This window comes from Ursus americanus, chromosome 3 (genome assembly GCF_024610735.1).
Source record: "Ursus americanus isolate L20-20 chromosome 3, mUrsAme1.1.p, whole genome shotgun sequence".
Taxonomy (NCBI): Eukaryota; Metazoa; Chordata; class Mammalia; order Carnivora; family Ursidae; genus Ursus; species Ursus americanus.
In genome coordinates, this window is record NC_142129.1 from 22,657,828 (window position 1) to 22,679,984 (window position 22,157).

General features: G+C 40.5%; 1 protein-coding gene across 5 annotated transcripts in view; it reads right to left on the reverse strand.

Annotated features, from left to right (window-relative positions):
• AHCYL2 (adenosylhomocysteinase like 2) overlaps window positions 1-22,157 on the reverse strand; it is a 160,765-nt gene that overhangs the window by 30,516 nt on the left and 108,092 nt on the right. The window contains exons 1-4 of one of the 5 annotated variants that reach the window (XM_087860834.1): window positions 21,054-21,125; window positions 12,464-12,572; window positions 4,221-4,364; window positions 3,676-3,776 (exon numbers count right to left, since the gene is read on the reverse strand). In XM_087860834.1, coding sequence (XP_087716960.1) covers window positions 3,676-3,776; window positions 4,221-4,364; window positions 12,464-12,572; window positions 21,054-21,110 — 411 coding nt within the window. In that variant the 5' untranslated portion in view covers window positions 21,111-21,125. Of the gene's footprint in view, window positions 1-3,675; window positions 3,777-4,220; window positions 4,365-12,463; window positions 12,576-14,613; window positions 14,985-21,053; window positions 21,126-22,157 lie in introns of those variants that run through there. The other 4 variants (XM_045792665.2, XM_045792664.2, XM_045792663.2 and 1 more) reach the window with 4 other exon arrangements.

Here is a 22,157-nt window from a genome sequence, read left to right on the forward strand (position 1 = left end):
TCAAAAGTGTCAAGGTCATGAAAGTCAAAGAAAGACTGATGAACTGTTCCAGACTAAAGGAGACGAAAAGGGGATGACAATTAATGAGACGCATGAGGTCGGAGGATTAGATGGTAATATAAGTTAATGTTAATTTCCTGATTTTGAATAGCTGTACTGGTTGAATGAGAGAATGTCCTTGTTTGTAGAAAATATGCACTGAAGTATTTGTGGGTGAAGGAGCATCAGGTTGGCAACTTACTCTCAAATGGCTAAGAAAAAAGTGATCCATACTATACTTGCAACTTATTTATAAATCCATGTTTATTTCAAATTTTAAAAATATTTTTATTATTTTTTAAATTTTAATGTTTTTGTTTTTAAAGATTTTATTTACTTGAGAGAGACAGAGAGTATGGGGCGTGGAGCCTCCCTGCTGAGCAGGGAGCCCAACTTGGGCTCGATCTCAGGATCCTGGGATCATGACCTGAGCCAAAGGCAGATGCTTAACCGACTGAGCCACCCAGGTGCCCCTTAAAAAATTTTTTTTTTAATTATTTTTAAAAAATTATTTTAAAAAATTTATTTCACTGATTTGATCCTTACTTTTTTTTTTTTTTAAGATTTTTATTTGTTTGGCAGAGAGCAGGAGAGAGAGTGAGAGAAAGCACAAGGAGGGGGAATGGAAGAGGAAGAGGGAGAAGAAGACTCCCCGCTGAACAGGGAGCCCCCTAAAGTAATTTGTCCAAGGCCACTTAGTAAGTTAATAGCAGAACTACTCATATATCTTAATTTCTAGTCCATACTACCTTTCAATACTTGATCCCATTTTTTCCCTCTCATTTTATTTTTCACCTTAAAGAATTTCTGAATTCCTATAGCTAGGATTCTTGAATTTGTCAAACAAAAGAGGGATACTGAGACTTACCTACAGGGCAATATAAATTAACTAGAAAAGAAAACTGACTGGGGCCAAGAATATAAGAACTGTTTAAAGAATTGTCAAGTCAAGACTGCTGGCTATTAGGGCTCAAGCAGGAGTGAAGGTAGATAGGAGTGGAAGGAGGACAGAGCTTAGAAGCTGGTTTAACCCGACTTTCAATCACGACTGTTTAGAGAGAGTAGCAAAAGAATCTGCTTATTAGAAGGAACTATGGAAAAGCGCCTAAAAAATAGAAATAGATCCAAGTCAATTAGAAACATGGATGGGAAACCATTAACTATGATAGTTACTTCTGGAACACGGGATTATAGGAGATTGCCTTTTATGCTAATGATTGAGGTAATGAGTATTATAAAATGAATATGAGCTACTTTTGTAATCAGAAAAAGAAAATTGAGATTAAAAACAAAGCAATTCCTTTGTAATTATTTTTTTAAGGGAAAAAGAAAAAACGTGGAGAGGGAATAACAAAATAATACTAAAATTGGTAAACTAAATTTGATTACTCCATTCAATAGAAAATGAAAGGGAACCCTGAAAGGTGGTAATGTTTGGTGAGCCAGGGGGTAAAAAAGAAACTAGATAGAATTTAGCAACATGAGACAGTACAGAAGCACTTACTATTTTAAGCCTCCACACTGAAGTCTCATGTCTCTGACTGGGGAAGCCCAAAAAAGATTCCAAGAGAGTTTCTGCCTCGATTAATTAGTCTGTAGCTCCAAAAAGAGAGTTTTCAATTTATTATATTAATTTTGGGCAGTCAAGGTATTTTTTTCCCTTAGAGAACACGTAATCCAGAAAAGTCTCATGGTAAGGATGTTCACAGTAGCTGTCTGCGTCTTAAGGACTCTGCTGTACTTAATCAGGAATGTGGCCATATAAATAAGTGCTACGCTTCGGGAGATATCTTTTGAAAGTTGATCTAACCATTCAGATGACCTGAGTCTTATAAATCATACAAAAGATTTCAGACCAATTCTCAATACATCAATTTCCTATAGTGGTCTCATTATGGTTAGCAATTCAACATCTCTCACATCCTTGATGATGGCTGTGAGTCAGCGGCTCTCGACAGAGGAGCTCTGGAAAACTGTGGGGGCATTTTTGGTTGTCACATTAATTCGGAGGGGAATGCACCTGTCATTTAGTGATCAGAACGAAAGGTTTTGACATTTTGAAAGTACAGGACCGTCTCTTACAACAAAACCACGCCACATTTAGTACAGTTTTCAAATGTTCCAATGAAAGTTCACATGTGTGAGAACCCTATTTATAATGATCCAAGTTTAGAACCTTATTTCACTTTACATGTTAACAAAAACTGTTTTTGGAGTTTTAATACAAAATAATAATACTTTTCCAGGAATGCAACAAGTATGTAAATTAAGAGAAAACACATACTTTTTGTTGTTGTTTAGAAATTTAAAAAGTTGTTTATAGTTTATTATGATACGATTCAGAAAATCATATAATTTGGCAGTGCCACTCTGATGCTCCAGAACCAATAACACATTTCTATCTACATTTGTGGCATTCTCATTCAAATAATGTTTTGGGTTTTTTAAAAAAGATTTTATTTATTTATTTGTCAGAGAGAGAGAGAGAGAGCACAAGCAGGGGGAGCGGCAGGCAGAGGGAGAAGCAGACTCCCCACTGAGCAGGGAGCTCGATGTGGGGCTCGATCCCAGGACCCTGGGATCGTGACCTGAGCTGAAGGCAGACGCTTCACGGACTGAGCCACCCGGGCGCCCCTCGTTCAAGTAATGTTGTAAGGAGGTACAAACATCTGAGTAGCCCACTATGCTCGTGCCGAAGCATTTACATATTGAAACACATATTATTTCATTATAAATTACTTTTTTTATTCCTCCTTCATATTTCAGTTAAGATTTTATATTAATGTAAAAAAAAAGTGTACTGAGGTATGTTATATTTTAATTTCATTCTACGATAATACGAGGCATTACAAAAATATTTTTTATGAAAAGGAGACACTGAATCTGACGGGGTGGGAGTCGCTGGTCTAAATCAAGCATGGTAACCCCAGTCCTCTCAGCAGGACTGGGGGGCCATGGACATGTGACCCAGTTCAATGACACATGATGGAATATCCTGGAGGCCTTCTGGGAAAGGTTTTCTTGCTCTTGGGGGAAAGGAAGAAATGGTCCTTACTCTTCATGTCAATTTGTGATGGCTCAAAGAGCTGTAAGCATCTTGCTATGAACCTCAGGATGAAGTAAGCAAGTGACAAGGCAGCTCCAAGAAAATCACAGACAGATGAAACTGGAGCCCTGAGATCCCGCATCTGAAGTCCACCTTACCGCTGGACTCCTAGCTATGTAATATAGTAAATTCCTTTATGTATGAGCCAGGTTTGAATCAGGTTTTCTCTCACTTGCAGCTGAAAGCAGCCGAAGAGAGCTGCCTTATAGAAATGAGACTGGAAGGGAAGATAAGGGGAAAGCAGTGTAGCACAGAGAAAGCATAAACTTGGGACTCAGATATATTGAAGTTCAAATCTGGATTCTATGACTTACTAGCTGTATGACCTCGGACAAATTACTTGAGCACTCTGAGCCTGGGCTTCCTCATTTGTAAAACAGAAACAGGAATACCTGCTTTACCTGGCCATTATGAGGATTAATGAACTAATACTTGTTAAGCTCTTAATCTGCTGCTTGACAGGTTGCAAGCACTCAACAGCTGGTGGCTATTATTAACTATTATTATGTGGAGAAAGAAAAGGGACTCACAGCAGTCTGAGCAGTGATGTGGGTGCAACCCACAATTTTGGCTCCAGCCAAAGGTTTTTCTCCTTGAGCTCTCTTCCTCAAAGCCATCAGCGCAGGCATTTCTGAAAAGGCACAATACATACACAGCACTATTAGAGAGGAGGGAATGAGAAAGAATAAACAGAAGAACTTACTCTCTTAAGAGAAGAGTCTTCCCCTGATCAGGTTCTTTGTTAGAATGGGTTTCTCAAGGCATCAAGATACTGAACCTGATTTTTCATTCGAAGAGACTTTCAGAGGCAAATGCTCCAGAGTTCGGATTCCTTATACCCCAATCCCCCTTATCCACTCTCTTAGCCTCTTCCTGGTATAGGAGTTCCTTCTAGACCCACCAGAGTTCACTCCCTCCCCACAGTGTTTACTAAGTTCAGATTTCTTTTGTAATAAGTATTCTTTAAAACCACACTTAAATTTCACAAGCTACTAGACCCCAGGACATAAAAAGGATTAACATGGACAAAAAGACACCGGCAACTTGAGAAGGAAAAAGTGCTTGCTTTCTTTACCTTGTTCAGCAATTTCAATTTCTCTTCGTCCAAACTCTGCCTGTTTGATGTTCTTGACACAGAAGTCGCTGCTTCCCTTAGAGTTCTTTTGCTGCTTATCCCGGGGAGATGTCTCATCATCAGAGCTATCTGTATAGGAAGCCGCTGAAATGACAGAATAAAAAACCCTCAGGGAAAAAAATGGCTTCCTCTGGAATACCAAACCATGGAGTGAACCGAGGCTTGTCTAGTGATCCAACACCACACAAATGTACACCTAAATGGTAAGCACCTAAAATGGTACTGTGGAGCTGGCTCGGTCACCTCCATGGAAAGTGCTAGCCACAGGTCAGGAGGAGGAAGCTGAGAGAGGTTGCCAAAGACATTCCCCCTGGATAGCATTAACTTGGAATCTAGGGCGAACGATCTTCAGAACATGAGAGCTCCTTGAATACGCAAAAAGAGAGAGGTTACACCACGGCAGCAACAGGTTAAAGTTCTCAGTGCGAGATCACGGTCATTAACCTATGGGTTTCTCGGATCCAAGCTACCCTTCTTTGTCTGCTGTTTCGATGCCTGTTGTAATTTGTGTTTTAGTACAATAACTGAACAGATAAGACCTAGAGAACAAGAAACCCATGGGAAAGTAATTAAGAACCACACAAAAAGTGTTTGTCTGACAACAGAGCTTTCTTTTTAAGACTGGCTCTGATGAGGCTGAACTATGCCTGCAGACCCAATTAGATATTGACAATGAAGTATTCAGTGTGCTCTCCCTTCTGGCTGGCCTCAGTGGGCCGGGCAACAGGCATTTTCAGCTCCTAAAGAAGTGGATAAATCCTCCTTTGGTATACTAAACTGTTCTGATGATTAATCCATTCGGCGATATACGCTAGAGGGTGGAAGGTCTCAGACTTTTGATTGTGGCTACCAGGCAGCTGCGCTACTCCCATGTTTAGCTGAGGTCTTTTCAGTCTTCATACAATCTGTAGTTGCTAATCATTTACTGGATGATTTAATTTCCTTCCATGATTTATGTTTAAGTTTCAGAGGATAGTTTCTTCCTAAGGAGTCCTCAAGGTTTGTTGTGGGGTTTTTTGGTGGTTTTTTTTTTTTTTTTTTTGAGGGGGAGGGGAGGTTTGGGGATATAAAGCTCTGTCTATAAGGCATTACATATCTCTCAATGGGATAAGAAGTACCTCCATCACTTTTAAGGGAAAAACTGCAAATAGAGCTCTTAAGGTCTATGGTGCTCTGATCTACTTACATCCAGAGAATTAAGGCATTTCTGGGATTTCTTAGCAAAGGATCTATATCTGGGAGGGCTGTAAAAGGCAAGTCTGACCTTGCCCAGTTAATCGGGCATGGCACTACAAAATGTTTGGGCAGCAGGGGGCCCGAGTGTCTCTCTTGGAGCTGGAAAACTGCCCTAGAGCAAAGTCCTAACACGAGGCAACAAGAATGAACATGGGCACCAAGGGAGGTGAGGGAATTAGTAAATCCCCAAAAGGACTTTTGTTCTTGAAAGGTACTAATCTGTATAAAAAGTCTGTGGTTCTCCCTCCTAGGGTGAGCAAGAGTTCAAAGTACCTTTGGTAACAGAGCCCAGAAACAGCTTCCTGGGCAGTCATCTGTTTCACTAATCAATACTCAGAAATAGTTTATACGTTGGAGGCTTAGGGGAACCATGCTTCTACCACCTGAGGGAAGAAAGATAATGGCCATCCCTAATCTTGATCATAATTTATAGCATAATTACTTTTGAAGAAAGTGTTTACGTTCAGGATATCCTGAAATTTCAAATCCTTTTCTAGAGGCATGATGATTTCTATATTCTCCAATGGACATTTAAATATAGTGCATATGTGTTCTGGAGTCAGACAGACTTCGAAGTCCCAGTCTCTATTTCCGGGTATATAAAAGGTGTTCCAGAACCTGATTAATAGAATTATTAATTCATTCATGAATCCAGTAATTCACACATTCAGTTGTTCATTCAACAAATTTTTATTTTGTGTCTACTGTATACCAGGCAGAGTCTAAGTGCTGGGTATACAGAACAAATATGGATTGTCTTTATCTTCATGGAGTTTTCAGTCTAATAGGTAAGTCAGACATGAAATAACTGATTACAAAATTAATTGGAGTTTTTCTTGTCCTACGGCTGTAATATGTGCTATGAAGCTGACTGCATAATAGTAAGACATAACTTTCGGAGTCAAGTTGTTGAGAATATTAAATAAGATAATGTAAATAAACTGCTTAGTGCAGTGTTTGATATAAAGTAATTAAGCACTCAATAAATGCCATCTGATATTATTGTTGGCTTTTGCAAATATTTTTAATTCAATACCAGCTATAACATTTTTAAAGGTTCTTACTCAGCTTCAGGATTTTGAATTGGGAAGGAATGACATGCATATAATATTATTTAGCAGTTACTTTTTTGTCAACCTCCGTCATCTACTAATCTAACCAAGCAGCAGGTGGTTGGCTGGCAGTGATGAAAAAGGTTGAGACTGGAGTGCTAACTCTACCCAGAATAGCATTCCTCTCCTATGCCTCTCTAGCTTCTAAGGATGAGTCAGGGTAAAAAAAACACACAAACAACAACAGCAAAAATAACCCCCCAAATTTCCTCTTAGGAGAAGCACTCCAATTTTTGGCTTGAGTTGTTTTCTTCTCTCTCAAGAAGAAATTATTATACCACCTCCCCCACTCAAAAAATTCCCCAAATACAGTATTTTATTTTCTTCATAGTAGTCAACTGGTTATAGTTAGTTCAATTGATGTTTTTATTTGAGCCACAATGGATTTGTTTTCAGAGAGTCCTTTGTGCAGACCTGTTATCAGGTGAGAAACAAAAGTATTAGTTGTTTAGGGGCGCCTGGGTGGCACAGTGGTTAAGCATCTGCCTTCAGCTCAGGGCGTGATCCCGGCGTTATGGGTTCGAGCCCCGCATCAGGCTCTTCCGCAATGAGCCTGCTTCTTCCTCTCCCACTCCCCCTGCTTGTGTTCCCTCTCTCGCTGGCTGTCTCTATCTCTGTCAAATAAATAAATAAAATCTTAAAAAAAAAAAAGTATTAGTTGTTTAGAGCGTACTAATATGTGAATGCAAAATGGCTGACAGACCCAGACTGAGAGAGTGGTATTTCTGCAAACACAGTAGAAAGATTATTCCTGAACGAGCATGACATTTGTTTTTTGAATCCATACTTATTTCTGTCACTATATTTAAAGTAGCACATTCATGAAAATATTTGAGATAGCATCAAAGGTTTTTTCCTACGAAAATTTAGAGAAACCCAACACGTATGTATACACAGGCTTGCATAATTTCTAAAATGTTTACAATTGTCACACTCTGAAGCCCAGAGCCATAATTCAATTAAAAATGAACAACTGATAATCAAGGCAATAACCAACTGAAGTACAGCCTAAGACCTTAGCTCTAGCTTTACCTCTAATTGGTTGTGACCAATTTTCAATTTATCCACCTGTAAAATAGGGAATATAACAGATCCTTGCTTTCCCATGCTCTCTCCTTCCCCTAACTACCACCAGAAAAATCTCATGAATAAATGAGAGTACAAAAAGAGTTCAGTGTCTAGGTAGAAAGGTAACATAAAGCACAATATAACTTTACCATGGGGTGTTCTCTTGTTTCATGATCCCCAGAATCAAAATATAACTCTTGAATCACTAATCCATAATCTATCCCACAGAACATGCATACATATGTTCTATGGCTCAAGCCTGATTAAACCTTACCTCCTAGCAGCTGTGATATTGTGGGTTATTACTAGGAGAAGAAGCAGTCAGAATCCCAGTTGAATTAGTCTTATTAGACTATTTTAAGTCAGACAATTCCCCTTAGGCCCAATCTATTCATTTGGCAATGGAAATAACAGTAGGGACCTGTGTGTCAATGTGCAGCAGATTTCATTGATGAATAACGCTACAGAAATATGTGAAAAGCTATGTTAGCACCCAAAATACAAACAAACAAAACTTTGTTATTTGGAAAAATCTGAAAATACTTTATAAGTTTCATAAGAACCAATTATGAACTAAGGGACTTCAGCCTTCTTTTCTTATCTTTAACCAATTAACTCACTGCAAAGGCAGCTTTTTCAGAAATACATCACTGAGAACGATTTGACTTGAAAGAAGTCTCTTCTGTTCATTTGTTTTCATAAGGTTCTGTGCTTAGGGAAAGAGTTTTCAGAAGTTTGTTTCTTATAAACAATTTCAGGCACAATGCAGGAATTTTAGGAATTAATGTAGCCCTTTTCAACCTGGATTCCACTAGAATTAAGCCCTAATGCCTTGAAGCATCCATAGAATACATCGATTAACTTCTCTTCTATCCATCTGGAAGGGTACTAATTATGAACCATCCTTCGGAGAACTGAGCATACAGCAGCTCCAATTCCTTTCTGTGCTCTGTGATTCTGATAAGGAGCCCTGGTAGGGAAAGGTTGGTAGAGACTCCTAAATGAAAGCACAGCAAAGCTTTGCACTAGGGTCTGTAGGCAGGGAGAGCAGGCCACAGACTGCCCAAACCTCCAGGTAACTTCAGCAAAACAAACACTCTGGAGAGGGAGGTACCTTTTTTTGAAATGTCATAAACCTTCTTCTAGCTATTCACATACAGAGTATATCAGAGACCTCAACAAGAATATAAAATATAGGGCTCTGGACACCTTTCACCAATGTTTATTTATCAAGCACCTCTTACGTGTCAAGCATTTCTAAATGCTGGGAATAGAACAGCACAAAACAGACAAATCTCTGTTCTCATGGATCTCTTATTCAAGTAAGGGGAGGAACAATAATAAACTAGTAAAATACATAGTATGTTGTATGATAATAAGTGCCATGGAGAAAAATAAAGGAGGAGACTTTGATAGGGAATGTTGGGTGGGGTATTTGTACAATTTTGAGACTAGCCAGGATAGGCCTCAATGAGAATGTACTTAAGAACTGAAGGAGGTAGGATACCCAGCTAGGGTATCTCAGAGCACCCCAGGCAGAGGAAATAACAAATGCAAAGAACTTAAAGCAGGAGAGTGCCTGGCATGTTTTGAAATAACAAAACAGCAGTAAGGAAGCTAGTATGGCTGGAGTGAAATGTCTAGCTGAAGAGGAGGGAAGTTTGGGAACATGGCGATGTGATTAGAAACATAATGGGATGGTATAGGGCTGTGTGGGCCGTTTTAAGAACTTTACTCCGAGTGAGATTGGGAAGCATTGGAGGGTTTGGAGGGGAGAACTGATGTGACCTGACTTATTTCAAGAGAATGAATCTGGCTGTAGTGCTGTGAATAACTGAGGAGCGGCAAACCCGGAACACAGGAGCTCAGGTTTTTTTTTTTTTTTTAATATCTTATTTATTTATTTGACAGAGAGAGAGACAGCCAGCGAGAGAGGGAACACAAGCAGGGGGAGCGGGAGAGGAAGAAGCAGGCTCCCAGCGGAGGAGCCTGATGTGGGACTCGATCCCATAACGCCGGGATCACGCCCTGAGCCGAAGGCAGATGCTTAACAACTGCGCCACCCAGGCGCCCAGGAGCTCAGTTTTTAAGACATGGGAGATGCCTATAAAACATCCAAGTGAAAGGACTGAGCAGGCGGTTGGATATATGGCTCTAACGCGTAGGGGAGAGATGTGAGGTAGAGAGAAAACCTGAGGCTCAAATGTCGATACACAGTATTTAAAACTATGAGGCTGCATGAACTCTCGTGGGGAGAGTATAAATAGAGAGGAGAGCCAAGGCTCAGTCTTGCGGCTCTCCAATGCTACTGTAATGTATGCTGAAAATGGGTTCCAAGTTTTTATTGACGTGCATTTGCGTATCTTCCTGTATTTAGAGAGCTGTAAGTCAGTTCCGTATTCCTGGCTTTTCATTTACTAGATATGGAGCATTTTCTGTATCACCTCATGTAACTTCTCATCGTGAACACTGTGAACTTCTCATTGTAACTCTCTCCTAGGAACATCACACGCTGCAAGAATTTTCCAAGATCACACAAACAAATCATACATGGATCAAAGCCCAGAAAGTAGGTCTCTCCTAACTCCCACTCCAGGGCTTGCCCATTGTTCATGGGAGAAAAACAAAAAACAAAAACAAGATGAGGTAATGGTGTATATGAAACAGCTGCAAAAGAAGCAAACATCGGGGCGCCAGGGTGGCTCAGCCGGTTAAGCATCTGGCTCTTGATTTTGGCTCAGGTCATGATCTTGGGGTCGTAGGGATCATAGGGATCAGGCTCTGTGCTCAGCAGGGAGTCTGCTTGAGATTCTTTCTCTCCCTCTGCCCTTCCCCCAACCCCCACTCCCTTTCTCTCTCTCTCTAAAATAAAAAAATAAATCTAAAAAAAGAGAGAAGTAAACATCATTTAGGTTTCATTTTAAAAGCACTGAGTTTATGGAAATAACACTTCCTATAGATGATTTCAGACTGTAAATGGAATATTATAGCCATAGGCATATTTTTAAAAGGACACTTACTCTGGAATATACCCAGATGAGGATAACCAGGACAGTGGGATGCCCTGAAAATGGTGATTTTTTTATATCTATGTAAAATCATTAAATTCCAGGGATTTTATTGAGAATAAAATATTTTATATGAGAGCTTACCAGAGCTAAATAACTAGATAAAGCAAGAATCACCCTATCATCTAGAATGTTCCCAAAGAAACCAGATGGCCATTTGTCAGGGATGCCAACAAGGTAATTCTAGCATCCAGTGGGAAGCTGAATAATTGATCATAAGTTATTTTCTATTTCCAGAATGGTTTGGCTCCATGCTCTTGAACTTAATATCCTTAAATGGACAGAGAAGGGTGACAATTTTTTACTATAAAAATTGCAACTACGTGTAGTTCAACCTAAAAGGTCCAAGTTTTCCAGGGTGACATCAGTCAATACCACTCACGAATGAAGGCAAATACGCGTTCACTTAGAAACCAAGGGCATCAGTCACACTTTCGAGGTAAATAAATATTTCATAAGTACCCTCCCTACATATAAGGGTTCAGTAGGAAGGCAGGCATCGGTTTTCTCTGCAGGAACACAACTGGAAATGCAGATCTAGCGTGTAGGATGAAGACTGAGCTGGCGTTAAAACTTAGTATGTTACTGTTTAGTATCAATCTTTAAGTAATATGTACAAACTCACAGTCTAAAAGGTTACACACCATTTTATAATTCACATTTTCACAATTATTATGGCTTATAGAGTTATATTAACTGGTTCATGAATTCTCAACACTGGTTATTTCAGCACAATAAGATAGGTACACAGTTTTTACACATATCTTTACATAAAAGTCCATAGGGATTTACATCATTCTGTTTTGGGGGTAAGGGGGGGTAAAAAGAGAAATGTAACAAGTGTAAACAATAATCCACCCAACCTAAAAGTTACAGCTTCCCAAACAAGCTTTCTACAACTTTATATAACAAATACTACTTTCCTATTTGTGAGAAGAACAAACAAAATTTCAGGTCACGATGAAAAATTTCTGAAGAATATTACTATTTATAATGTGAAGAGAGAACTAGGGCGAACATTCAGCTTCCTATTATATTCCAACACAAGAGCAAAATGAAACAGCCCCATATTAGATCAGGTACAGAGCAGGCATCGCTGCAGAAACGGCTAGTGCCTTTAAGGGGTTCCACGTGGTAATAGCTCATCGGGCATGAAATGATAGCTCCAGAGCCCACAGATTTGAATTAATGCCACTGCACACGAAGGAAGGGGTGACAAGCAATGCAATGTCACAGCTTAGAAGAGAAAGCAAAGGGCTCTGTGGAACTAAGCCCCACTTGAACGTTTTCATTGTTTCTTGGTGCAATTAAGGTTTCCCCATTAATCTGCAAGTTCTGAATGGAGGGATGGGGAACTCCTCTTCTATTTTCAAAGAATGGAGAACAACACAAGTCTTTATACATGCTGTTCAGTGAAGGTCATCAATAAGTTACATACGCCCACCCTCTGAATAAATCAGAAATCAGGATTGTTAGTCACCCTCTTCTGCCTTTATTGGAAGAAGAGATCTCTATTAGGTTCCGCTTTGAGTCCTCAAGGAATCCAAAGATTCCATCTAGAATTTTGGTCTAAATTTCGACCGAGAGTCAAAATGTCTATTTCAAAGCACAGGTTTGATGGTGCTTAAATAGACAGGAGGGGCTACTGATCACACTTAGTTAGCTTCCACAGGTGGGTCCATAGCAGCTCAGTACTCACCTGAGCTGTAGCTGTCAGTAGATGACTGAGAAATGGAACGAGACAGAGAGCGACGTCCAATTTTGGTGGGACGTTTGTTGAATTCTTGCTTCTGGTCAGCAAATTGGATCTGCTAAGAAAAAGAACTTTCGTTATATGAAGGAAAACAACCTTCATTCTGAGACAGCAGCTGAAGGCTTGCATTACAGGATCTTACCTTTCTTTGCAGTTGGTCTGATTGTACCAACCCATGTTTGGAATGTTAAGACTTTTTGGAGAGAATGATTTTTCATGTAGAAGGAGTAGATAGAGGACTGGACTGACTATGTATAGACAGCAATACTCTGGAGGTTGCATTTTGGACCAATATCCGACGATTTTCTTATAGTATTATCTCTTTCTCCTACTGTTGGAGGTTCCAGCACTTTACAAATCAAAGCTTATATAATTTATTCAACAAATAACGTTTTTTCTTTCTCTCTAATTGAATGTTTGTATAATTGCTTGGATTATTCTGGATCCAAGGTGGCGTGGAGGCAGGAAGGATCAAAGATCTGACAACTACCTTTCATGATAAAAAGATGGTTCCTTGGTGGGCAGAACACAGACACAGCCCACCAGAGAGAAAGCAGCACCTGACGGCTCTATTTCCTGCAGTTAGAGGCAACTACTGAGTCATTTGAATATTGAGACGAGGAGACTAACGCCAAACTGCATTAGCTTAGCATGCCTTTTAGGGGAATTCATAGCGTTTTCACAGCTATAACAACAAATGGAGCCTGTGTTAGTACCTTAGAGTTTGCAAATTGTTTTCAGTAATAGGAAAATTCTTTGGATCAGAAGCTCTTTGCAAAGTGAAAAATTGGCAAAATTGGCTATTTTGCTAAAGTAGCAATTTATTTCAAAAAGATACAGTGCTCTTTCTATGCACTCCCATGGGATATACGTGAACTTCCATGTACTCCTCCTAGCACAGCACTTACCACACTGAATGTATCTACCTGTATCCTCCATAAAGGCAGGAGCTGTGCGTCTTATTCGCCCTTACATGCTCCGGCAATCACATGCTGAAACAACGAATCTGAAGTAGCCTATTCTAGCTTCACTGTCTGTACTTGGTTCAATATTAAGGAAATATGGTAAGCATAAGCCAAATCTAAAGTTAAAAGAATTTTCAGGGCAAAAAAAGCGGGGCAGGGGAAGGTGGGTGAGAAGATAGGGAGGGGGAAAGCAGTCCAGCTGAAAACTCTGGCTTTCATTTCACCACCCTCGTTCAAGACAATGATTTTTTTTTTTTTAAGAGGCCCATCTAGGAGAAGGAGTAGTAATTGACTTTCCAAAAGCTAGGATGAGTCACTGCTTCCTTTGAAAAAAAAGTAACAGATAAACTCTGCCTCAGATAAGCAATGCCCCCTCCCACCCACATACCACTAGAGGGGGCCGACCACTCTGCTTCTCTAGATGTGTGGGATCAGGAGTGGGTGGGTGCACACCACTTTACCCCAATCACACTAAACCGTGTAGCTATCTGGCTGCTCATCTTCTCAATCCAGTTTCCCTAAACTGAGCTCTCTCTAGTCTTCTCCATTTACAGTGATTCCTCCCACCAGCTCTTTTGGCACTAAAGAAGACGAGGCTATGCTGGCTTTCTCCACTCAGAAACATACGGTTCTAAGTCTTGTTTACTCACTAGACACTGACCTCAAATTTAAGACAGAAGAATATTAGAAAGAGACTAACCACTTATATAGAATTAGTTATATACACTTTTCCCAAGAAATAAATGTTTATCTTTTACTGACAACCAGAACGCAGGGCTTAAGTAGGTCATCTCTGGTGCCCAATTCTCAATTCTCCTTAAATGTCATTACAATCTTCACCACGTAATACAGTCATCTACCCACCCCAGGTGGGGTACTCTGGTACATTCTATCCCTATCTTTTCCACCTTGTCTGAAATCAGAGTCCTTTAAGGTAACCCTCCTTTACCATTTCAGAGAGAAATACCTTCTTCCAACAGGCGAGGGAGGGAAAGAGAGTGTTAGGAGAGGGGCAGCTCACCTTATGCCAGAAGCAGGGATGAAAGCAGCAAAGGAGGGAGAAAGCAGCCGGCCTATTGCAATAATGGCTATCGCGGCAGCAAGCCTGGTTAAGTAAGAGCTTAGCCTCACCTGGGCTTTAATCCCAGAGTTGCCATTGACAATGTATTTCTTCTTGTTGCCCAGCATAATGACATTACCAGCCCTACTGCCACCTCTCTGGTCCAGGGACCCTTGTGGCTAGGCCTTTAAACTTTCCTCATCAGCAATTCTGTTGGCTCTGGTTCCAGCTAGCTTTTTTTTTTGGGGGGGGGGGTGCTGCCCTTCCCTGGAATCCCTGAAGCAGCTCCAACAACCCCTCTAGCAGTAGAGCCGTTTAATAAGGCATTTCTGTTAGTGGCTCATCAACCATTCCTAATTCTGGTAGCTGTTTTGCTTTTATTTATTTTTTTCCCTAAACACCTAATTACACGGATCCTCTGACCTCTAAACCTTAACAAGTCCCTTGACAAGGCCCAACTTGCATGCGCACAACAATAGCTTATTTATATAACGCGTGCACTTTTTTTGCCTGCTATAATTAACTTGCTAATTAGGTTTCTTTTTAACCTTACCTCCTCCTTTTCCGTGTCAGATGATTTTAGTTAACCTAGTCTCATTAGAAAAAAATTAACTACAGAGTCACTAACACAATGAGGGAATTTATTAAGAAGGTAAGAAAAAAAATGGTGCCAAACGCTGAGGCAGCCTCTACTCCACACACTGTGTCCTTGGGTTCGTCGGGCTGAGGACGCTGGTTTTAGCTCTGTCACCAAGGAAATCAACTTAGCCTGTTGCTTTACTTTTAATTGTCCATCTTTTACATGGGTTTTGACATATGGCTCCTAGTCCCATCTCAAGATTGTTGCTGATTAGGTGGTGAGTGACTCTGTTTTTTTCAAAAACTGTGCGTTTCCTGGGAAGTCTGACTACAAAGGAGCATTTCCTATTTCCTCAGAGTCCTCAGAATCACAATGACCTTGTTACATATCAAATAAAGAGTCAAATGAAAGGGCAAAGAATCACATTATTTATTTGTTGATTCCTGGAAAGGACTAAGTGAATAGGAAAGCTACATTCAACTGTTACAGAGACAGGAGTGGGAATGCGATTTGAATTCTTCCTTTTAAAAAAAGAGACTGCTTGTTGAGCACAAGAAAGAACATAAAATGGTAGATTATTTTTGTAGGATAATCTTTATTTTGAGAGAAAAGATCTCTGAAAGGATGGAATAAAGGGAGGAGAGCTAATATTTATTAAGTTCCTACTATGTACATATAGCCCTGCATATATGTTATTTCTATTAATCAGTATAACAATCTTACAAAGTAGGCATCATTATCCCCATCTGACAAATTAGGGAAGGGCAGCCCTGAGAGAACAAATGATTTGCTGGAGGTCTCACAGCAAGTCAGCAATGGGACTGGAACAGGAGCCTGTGTTTACCACAGAGCCAAAGTTCTTTCTACCACACCACACCTTATGATATTAATCAGAAGATGAAAAAGTCCCCTGGTCCTAATCCTAGGTACACTAGCCCCACCCCACTCCTCTTAATTTATCTTTAAACTTATTTTAAATTACGCTTAAAAAAAATAAATAGGGGCGCCTGGGTGGCTCAGTTGGTTAAGTGACTGCCTTTGGCTCAGGTCATGATCCCAGGTCCCGCTCAGCGATGGCATGGGGGGTGGGGGGGTGTCCCTGCTCAGCAGGGAGCCTGCTTCTTCCTCTCCAGCTCCCCCTGCTTGTGCGTGCGCTCTCCCTCTCTCTCTCCTTCTGTCATAGAAATAAACAAAAATCTTTAAAAAAAAGATAAATAAAAATAAATAAAATTACATTTTAAATTTATTTTTTTATTAGATTGGGTCTTAGAAATGATATCAGCCCGATGATCTTGGGGCTCTGATCCAACAATTCTGAAATGGCTACTCATAGAATTTGGCTAATCTAACATAGAATGGCTACTCTAACAGCTCTTTATGTAGCAACTTTGCCCAATGTCACTACCAAAAATCGAAACAGAAATTAACTGAACTCAGGGGCGCCTGGGTGGCACAGCGGTTAAGCGTCTGCCTTCGGCTCAGGGCGTGATCCCGGCGTTATGGGATCGAGCCCCACATCAGGCTCCTCCGCTATGAGCCTGCTTCTTCCTCTCCCACTCCCCCTGCCTGTGTTCCCTCTCTCGCTGGCTGTCTCTATCTCTGTCAAATAAATAAATAAAATCTTTTTTAAAAAAAATTAAAAAAAAAGAAATTAACTGAACTCAAATATGATTCACTATCACCCATGACAATCCTGATCTCTTACTTGTAATTTCACGAAATAAGACAGACCAGTCTTTTTCTGCTTGCAGAGTCAATCACTAAACTGCGCCTCCTAGTACACTCTCAGCTGCTTCTGGGTTTTCCTCACTCAGGTGAAAGGGAACTTGTTGGTCCAAGGCTTAACTGACTAGACCTGAGCCAGAGGGAGCTGCAGATCTATGCCAAATCCAACTAGAAGACATTTAAGGACACTATCACTGACAGGAAAAGCCTTACTACTTAACAAGTTTATCTAACAAAGTAGTTCTCAAACTCTACGTACATCAAAATCATCCACAGGGCTTGCTAAAAGGCGGCACTAAGCCCCATCCCCAGAGTTTCTGATTTAGTAAATCTTGGTGGGGCCAAAGATTTTGCATTTCCAACAAGCTCCCAGGTGATTTAATGCCGTTGGTTGGGGACTACGCTTCAGGGAACCACTGCTCTAACACTCAACTCCGAGCATGAATAATGCAGCCCTAATGCTCCTGATTCTCTCCTTGGCCAACCACTTCATTCTGTCTGTGCCTACAACCATGGAGGCATATTCATAGGCAGAAAAGAAAAGGTTATTTGAAAGGTCGGAGAATAGAATGAGGCGATCCTTTCTTTATACCCAACACAGGATATAAAGGTCCAAATCTGATTTTCACAATTTAAGGCTGTTAAGAACAGAGTTAATACATTAAGAAAAATAGGACTCATGGGGAGGACAGAAGATCTATTTACCCTGAAGAGGATCAGGCCAAGAGAAAACAATTCCTTTTCAAGTACATAAAGTCGTATTACACAGGATAATCACCAGTGGTTTTCTCTCTCTCCCTCTCCATTTCTTAACATTTCAGCACTTAACACCGGTAATCCTCATTTGTAAAATGGGAACAATAATAGCTCCTTTGCCTATCTCAAATGCGCGCTGAGAAAATTTTAAAAAATGATGTATATAAGAGGGTTTTGGAGACTATGTAATGATACATAAGTATAAAATAGGAACATTTCTATTCTTTTAGGTCAAAGTTTTCACCTGGAGTCCACGGATGTCTAGACCTGGCCCCCAACACAGAACACAAAATTCTGCATATGTGTCTATTTTCCTGGGTAGAGGGCCCTTAGTTTTCATCAGTTTCTCAAATGGGTCTCTGCTTTTAAGTATCAATCCAGACCCAGAGTTACAGTCAAGCTACCTCTACCACCATTTACCAGATACCTTAAAGATTTTTCTTTTACTTCCAAGTAGACATGGCTCAAGCATTCTTAGACACATCTCTCTCTTCCAAGCTAAATGAGTTGCCTGAAAAGATTCTTCACCTATAAAAGAGATTATTTCTAGCCAAAAGAAAATTGGGTAACTAGCTGGCTGGGTACTCAGGAAAGTCAATCAGATTTCCTATGGAAAAGTACCAAGTACTACAGACAGCTTGGATGGGAGGAGGAAGCATCAAAATGCAAAAACTTTAAAAAAAGGTTACTGCTGCTCTCCATGCACAGAAGAGGAGGTATTTCACCCAGCAGGAGAGACTAAAGATTTCTCAAGGGAAGTCAAAATATTAAAAAGGACAGTCTTTTAAAAGGATATGTTCCCCAACCTTTTCACTGTAAAATTCCTGAGCAAGGCTTAAAAATCCTTCACATGAAAACAGCTAAGGAGCAGAGGCTCCAGAAGTTTTCCAGGGACTGATGGAATGTTAACTTGAAGGTCTACCTTATCAATTTTCAAGATGGGGAGTCTTCAAACTTTGTCCTGGCTTATTTCCCTGCTGGGATCAGAGATACGAGTACTGTCAGCTGCTGTGTGTGGTCTGAGTCCTATTCTCTAAGGGTATGCAAATCCCTTTATTGCTGTTGATTGTTAACAAAGAGGGACATGTTATAATGCACCTCCTCTGCTAAATTTTCCTTCTGAAAGAAGGTTTGGGAGCCCTGTAATGTTTCCTTTGGAGGCAAGGGCAGTCTCAGTGGAAATTTAATTACATTAATGTATAAACTGGAACATGAGTCAAACATTTGGTTAAAACCTTAAATTGAAATTTTGGCCCCCAACATGGGAGATGGTTCCAGAGTTTTCTCTTGGGGGATTAAAAGGCACTCTACTATTTCATAGGTAAAGTCTATAGGCAATATACACTAGAGGGTGCTTGATGGCTCACTTTGCTGGGTAAGTGGATACCAGCAGCAGCCTAATGAAGCCCTTCTAGACCAGGTCAGATATTAACGACTTACGTGGTATCTGACAAAAAGCCTCAGGAGGTTAATTTTTGGCAAGGAAAAGACAGATGGAAAAACTGAGTTATTGAAGACAAGCCCCGCCCTACTCTTTCTTGCTGTTGTTAAAAAATTTTTGCTGATTAAAAGTATTTTCCCGGTTTTTGAGAGAGAAGGGCAAAGAAATCTCTAAGTGAGAATGCCATAATGGAAACAAAGCAGAGTGTGCTTTATTAAAGAATGCTTTCTAAAAGCTGGGAAGTCCTAGATCATATCCCTTAAGCAATAGTCACTAACTCTTGTAGGACAGTTTCCTTGTTCCCATAAATAAAAAGAAATAGTAAAGGTTCCGTAGGAGTGCCTCTGGAGAGCACGTGCTGAGCAGACAGAACAGTGAGGACTATTACACGAGTAAGAGTTACCATAAATCTTTTATTGATTCTGAGGTGACACACTCATGTTCTCTGGAATTCTTCTGTAATATTCCTTTATCAATGTACCACAGTTGAAGAAGAAGAAGAAGAAGAAGAAGAAGAAGAAGAAGAAGAAGAAGAAGAAGAAGAAGAAGAAACACCAAAGTTTACTATCTTAACGTGGTCCCTCCCCTAAGAAAACCAAAATTCTTGCTCCCCCTTCTTGTTTATTAGTGAGTGGCTGGAGAGTCAAAAACAAACTTAAAATCCAACTAGAATTATTATCCTTTCCTATCAATTTTAAAACACTACATTATTTGAAATAAGGCTGTGAATGGATAGGATTTCTTTCCATCAAACATTTTAAAACTGAGCACAAGGTTCTGAGACAAGAACAACAACAGCTATAACCCCAACAGAAATAATAAACAATAGTTGTGACAGTGAGAGTTGAAATGTGGCCTCTTCAGCTGGGCCTTTGCCAGGCCTACTATATACTCAATCTCATTATAGATGGTTATTTAAGTCTATAATTCCATAAACACTGAAAAGAACTTGGAATATGTTGTATATAATAGTCTAACCAGTTTTCCATAGGGAAAAAAAAATATATGAATATATATATATATATATATATATATATATATATATATATATATATATATTCATAAGGCTGGTATAGACTATAAGAAATCAGGCTAAACTAGAAGAGACCAGACAGGAACATGAGGATAGCTGCTGTTTTTAAATCAAGGATCTAAAATACTAGGTTTTATGTGCTAGTTCTTATCAACAAATAAGTCCTTATATTTAAATTATATTAAAAATATCTATCAGGCAAATATGACATTTTGAAGAACAGTACCAAGACAGCTATACTTCCTGCCCTTTAGAAATAATATATATAAAGAATATCTGGGGAAATGTTTTGACTGGAGGGAAAAAATGGGCAGATAGGCAAGAAATATCTTACATCTCTTCAAAGACTTGAGAGACCACCATTTCCACAAATTCTGTTTCCCCCCACACGCTTCTCTTTCTCTTTAACCCCATGAGAAAGAAACGAAGCATCAGCTTGCAAACAGAGCGCAAAGCAATCACAGGAGAACACAACCCATGCAGTACACCAGCAGCAGTAGGGGAACTCCAGCCCAGCACAGACAGCCAGGCAATAAGCTGACTCTGGCCACGCAGCTCTCGGAACTTTCTCAGCTTCACTTGCAATTAAGAAATAGGGGTGGGGGCGCCTGGGTGGCTCAGTCGTTGGGCGTCTGCCTTCGGCCCAGGGTGTGATCCCAGAGTCCTGGGATCAAGCCCCACATCAGGCTCCTCCGCTGGGAGCCTGCTTCTTCCTCTCCCACTCCCCCTGCTTGTGTTCCTTCTCTCGCTGGCTGCCTATCTGTCAAATAAATAAATAAATAAAATCTTAAAAAAAAAAAAAAAAGAAATAGGGGTGATCCAGGACACAGAACACATCAGAAATTTAGAGGAATAACTCTTCTCCCAACCACAGGTCTTGGTAAGGACTTGTCACAGGTGATCCCTGTCACCTGTGAGAAATGGCTGCCTCATTACCAAGAAACAGAAGGAAAAGCAAAGTGACCAAAGGACTCACCATCCACTCAGGCACGTGAAAAGCTGAGGTGCCCTCATTACCGTCCCACTTCTCCATAGTGCAGGCTTGGGTAATCTATGTCCTGAAGCAAAAAGGAAAGCTGGTTTGGAAATGCCAGGGGTTTTTGAGTGCCCCAAAGCAGAACCAAACCTAGTGATTCAGAAATTTACAATATCTAGCAGAAGCTGCATCCCCTTTCACAGAGGCTTTCTATTCAAATTAAGATCATTAGTCAACTGCCTGACAAGTCCCTTACTGGCCCGCTTCAAACCTTCTGCTTTTGATTGAGAATCAGAGCTGATGCAAGGTTCTGCACCCAAGCACTGAACTTCCCACAGGACACTCACTGTTTAATGCTACCCAAACACGCAACCCCGGCCTCCCCAGTGGGGACTTTCTGCAGCAACAGTCAGGCTTCCTCTCTTTCCCGGTGTGTAAGGCACTTGTTAATTTTCTCCTGCCCCTCAGGACACGTCACTGGAGGTGCTGATACCAAGATCAATAAGGATCGAGGTCAAGAAGGCACTCCCATTTCTCAAGAGTTGCTTGATTTGGATCGGCACAGTAAACAGGCGTTTCCTTGAAATCAAGAGTTCCTTATGGCTTTCAAGTTTAAACAGCAATGCAGAACTTCCCCATCTGCTCACACCAGGGGTCTGGCACCAAACTCAGGCATATCTCAAGTTAAATTCTTATTACAAGGAAGATTTGATTCGGATGGTGCCAGGGAAGATCTGGAAAAATCAGAAATTAGAAGCTCTAAAGAAAGTCCTGGGACCACAACCCCCTCTGCTGGCTCCCTGTGCTATACACATGAAGGTCCAAGAGCCTTCAGCTGCAGAAACAACATAGGTGCCAATTGTAAAGGAGCCACTTCCCTGAGGCTACTCAGGAGTTACCACAGTGTAGGTTTAGAGGAAGCCAAGGTTTCCAATCAAGACTAGTGCTGCCTCCAAGTCTCTATCCAAAGCGGGTTTTTACTCACCATCCTCGTTTTGGGAAGTGACAGGATGCCAACACAGTATCACCAACACCATCATCTTAAGGGACCTCAGAAGCTGTCCCCTCTTTAGGTTCCTGTGCCAGCTCCCTCCTCTGTGCATA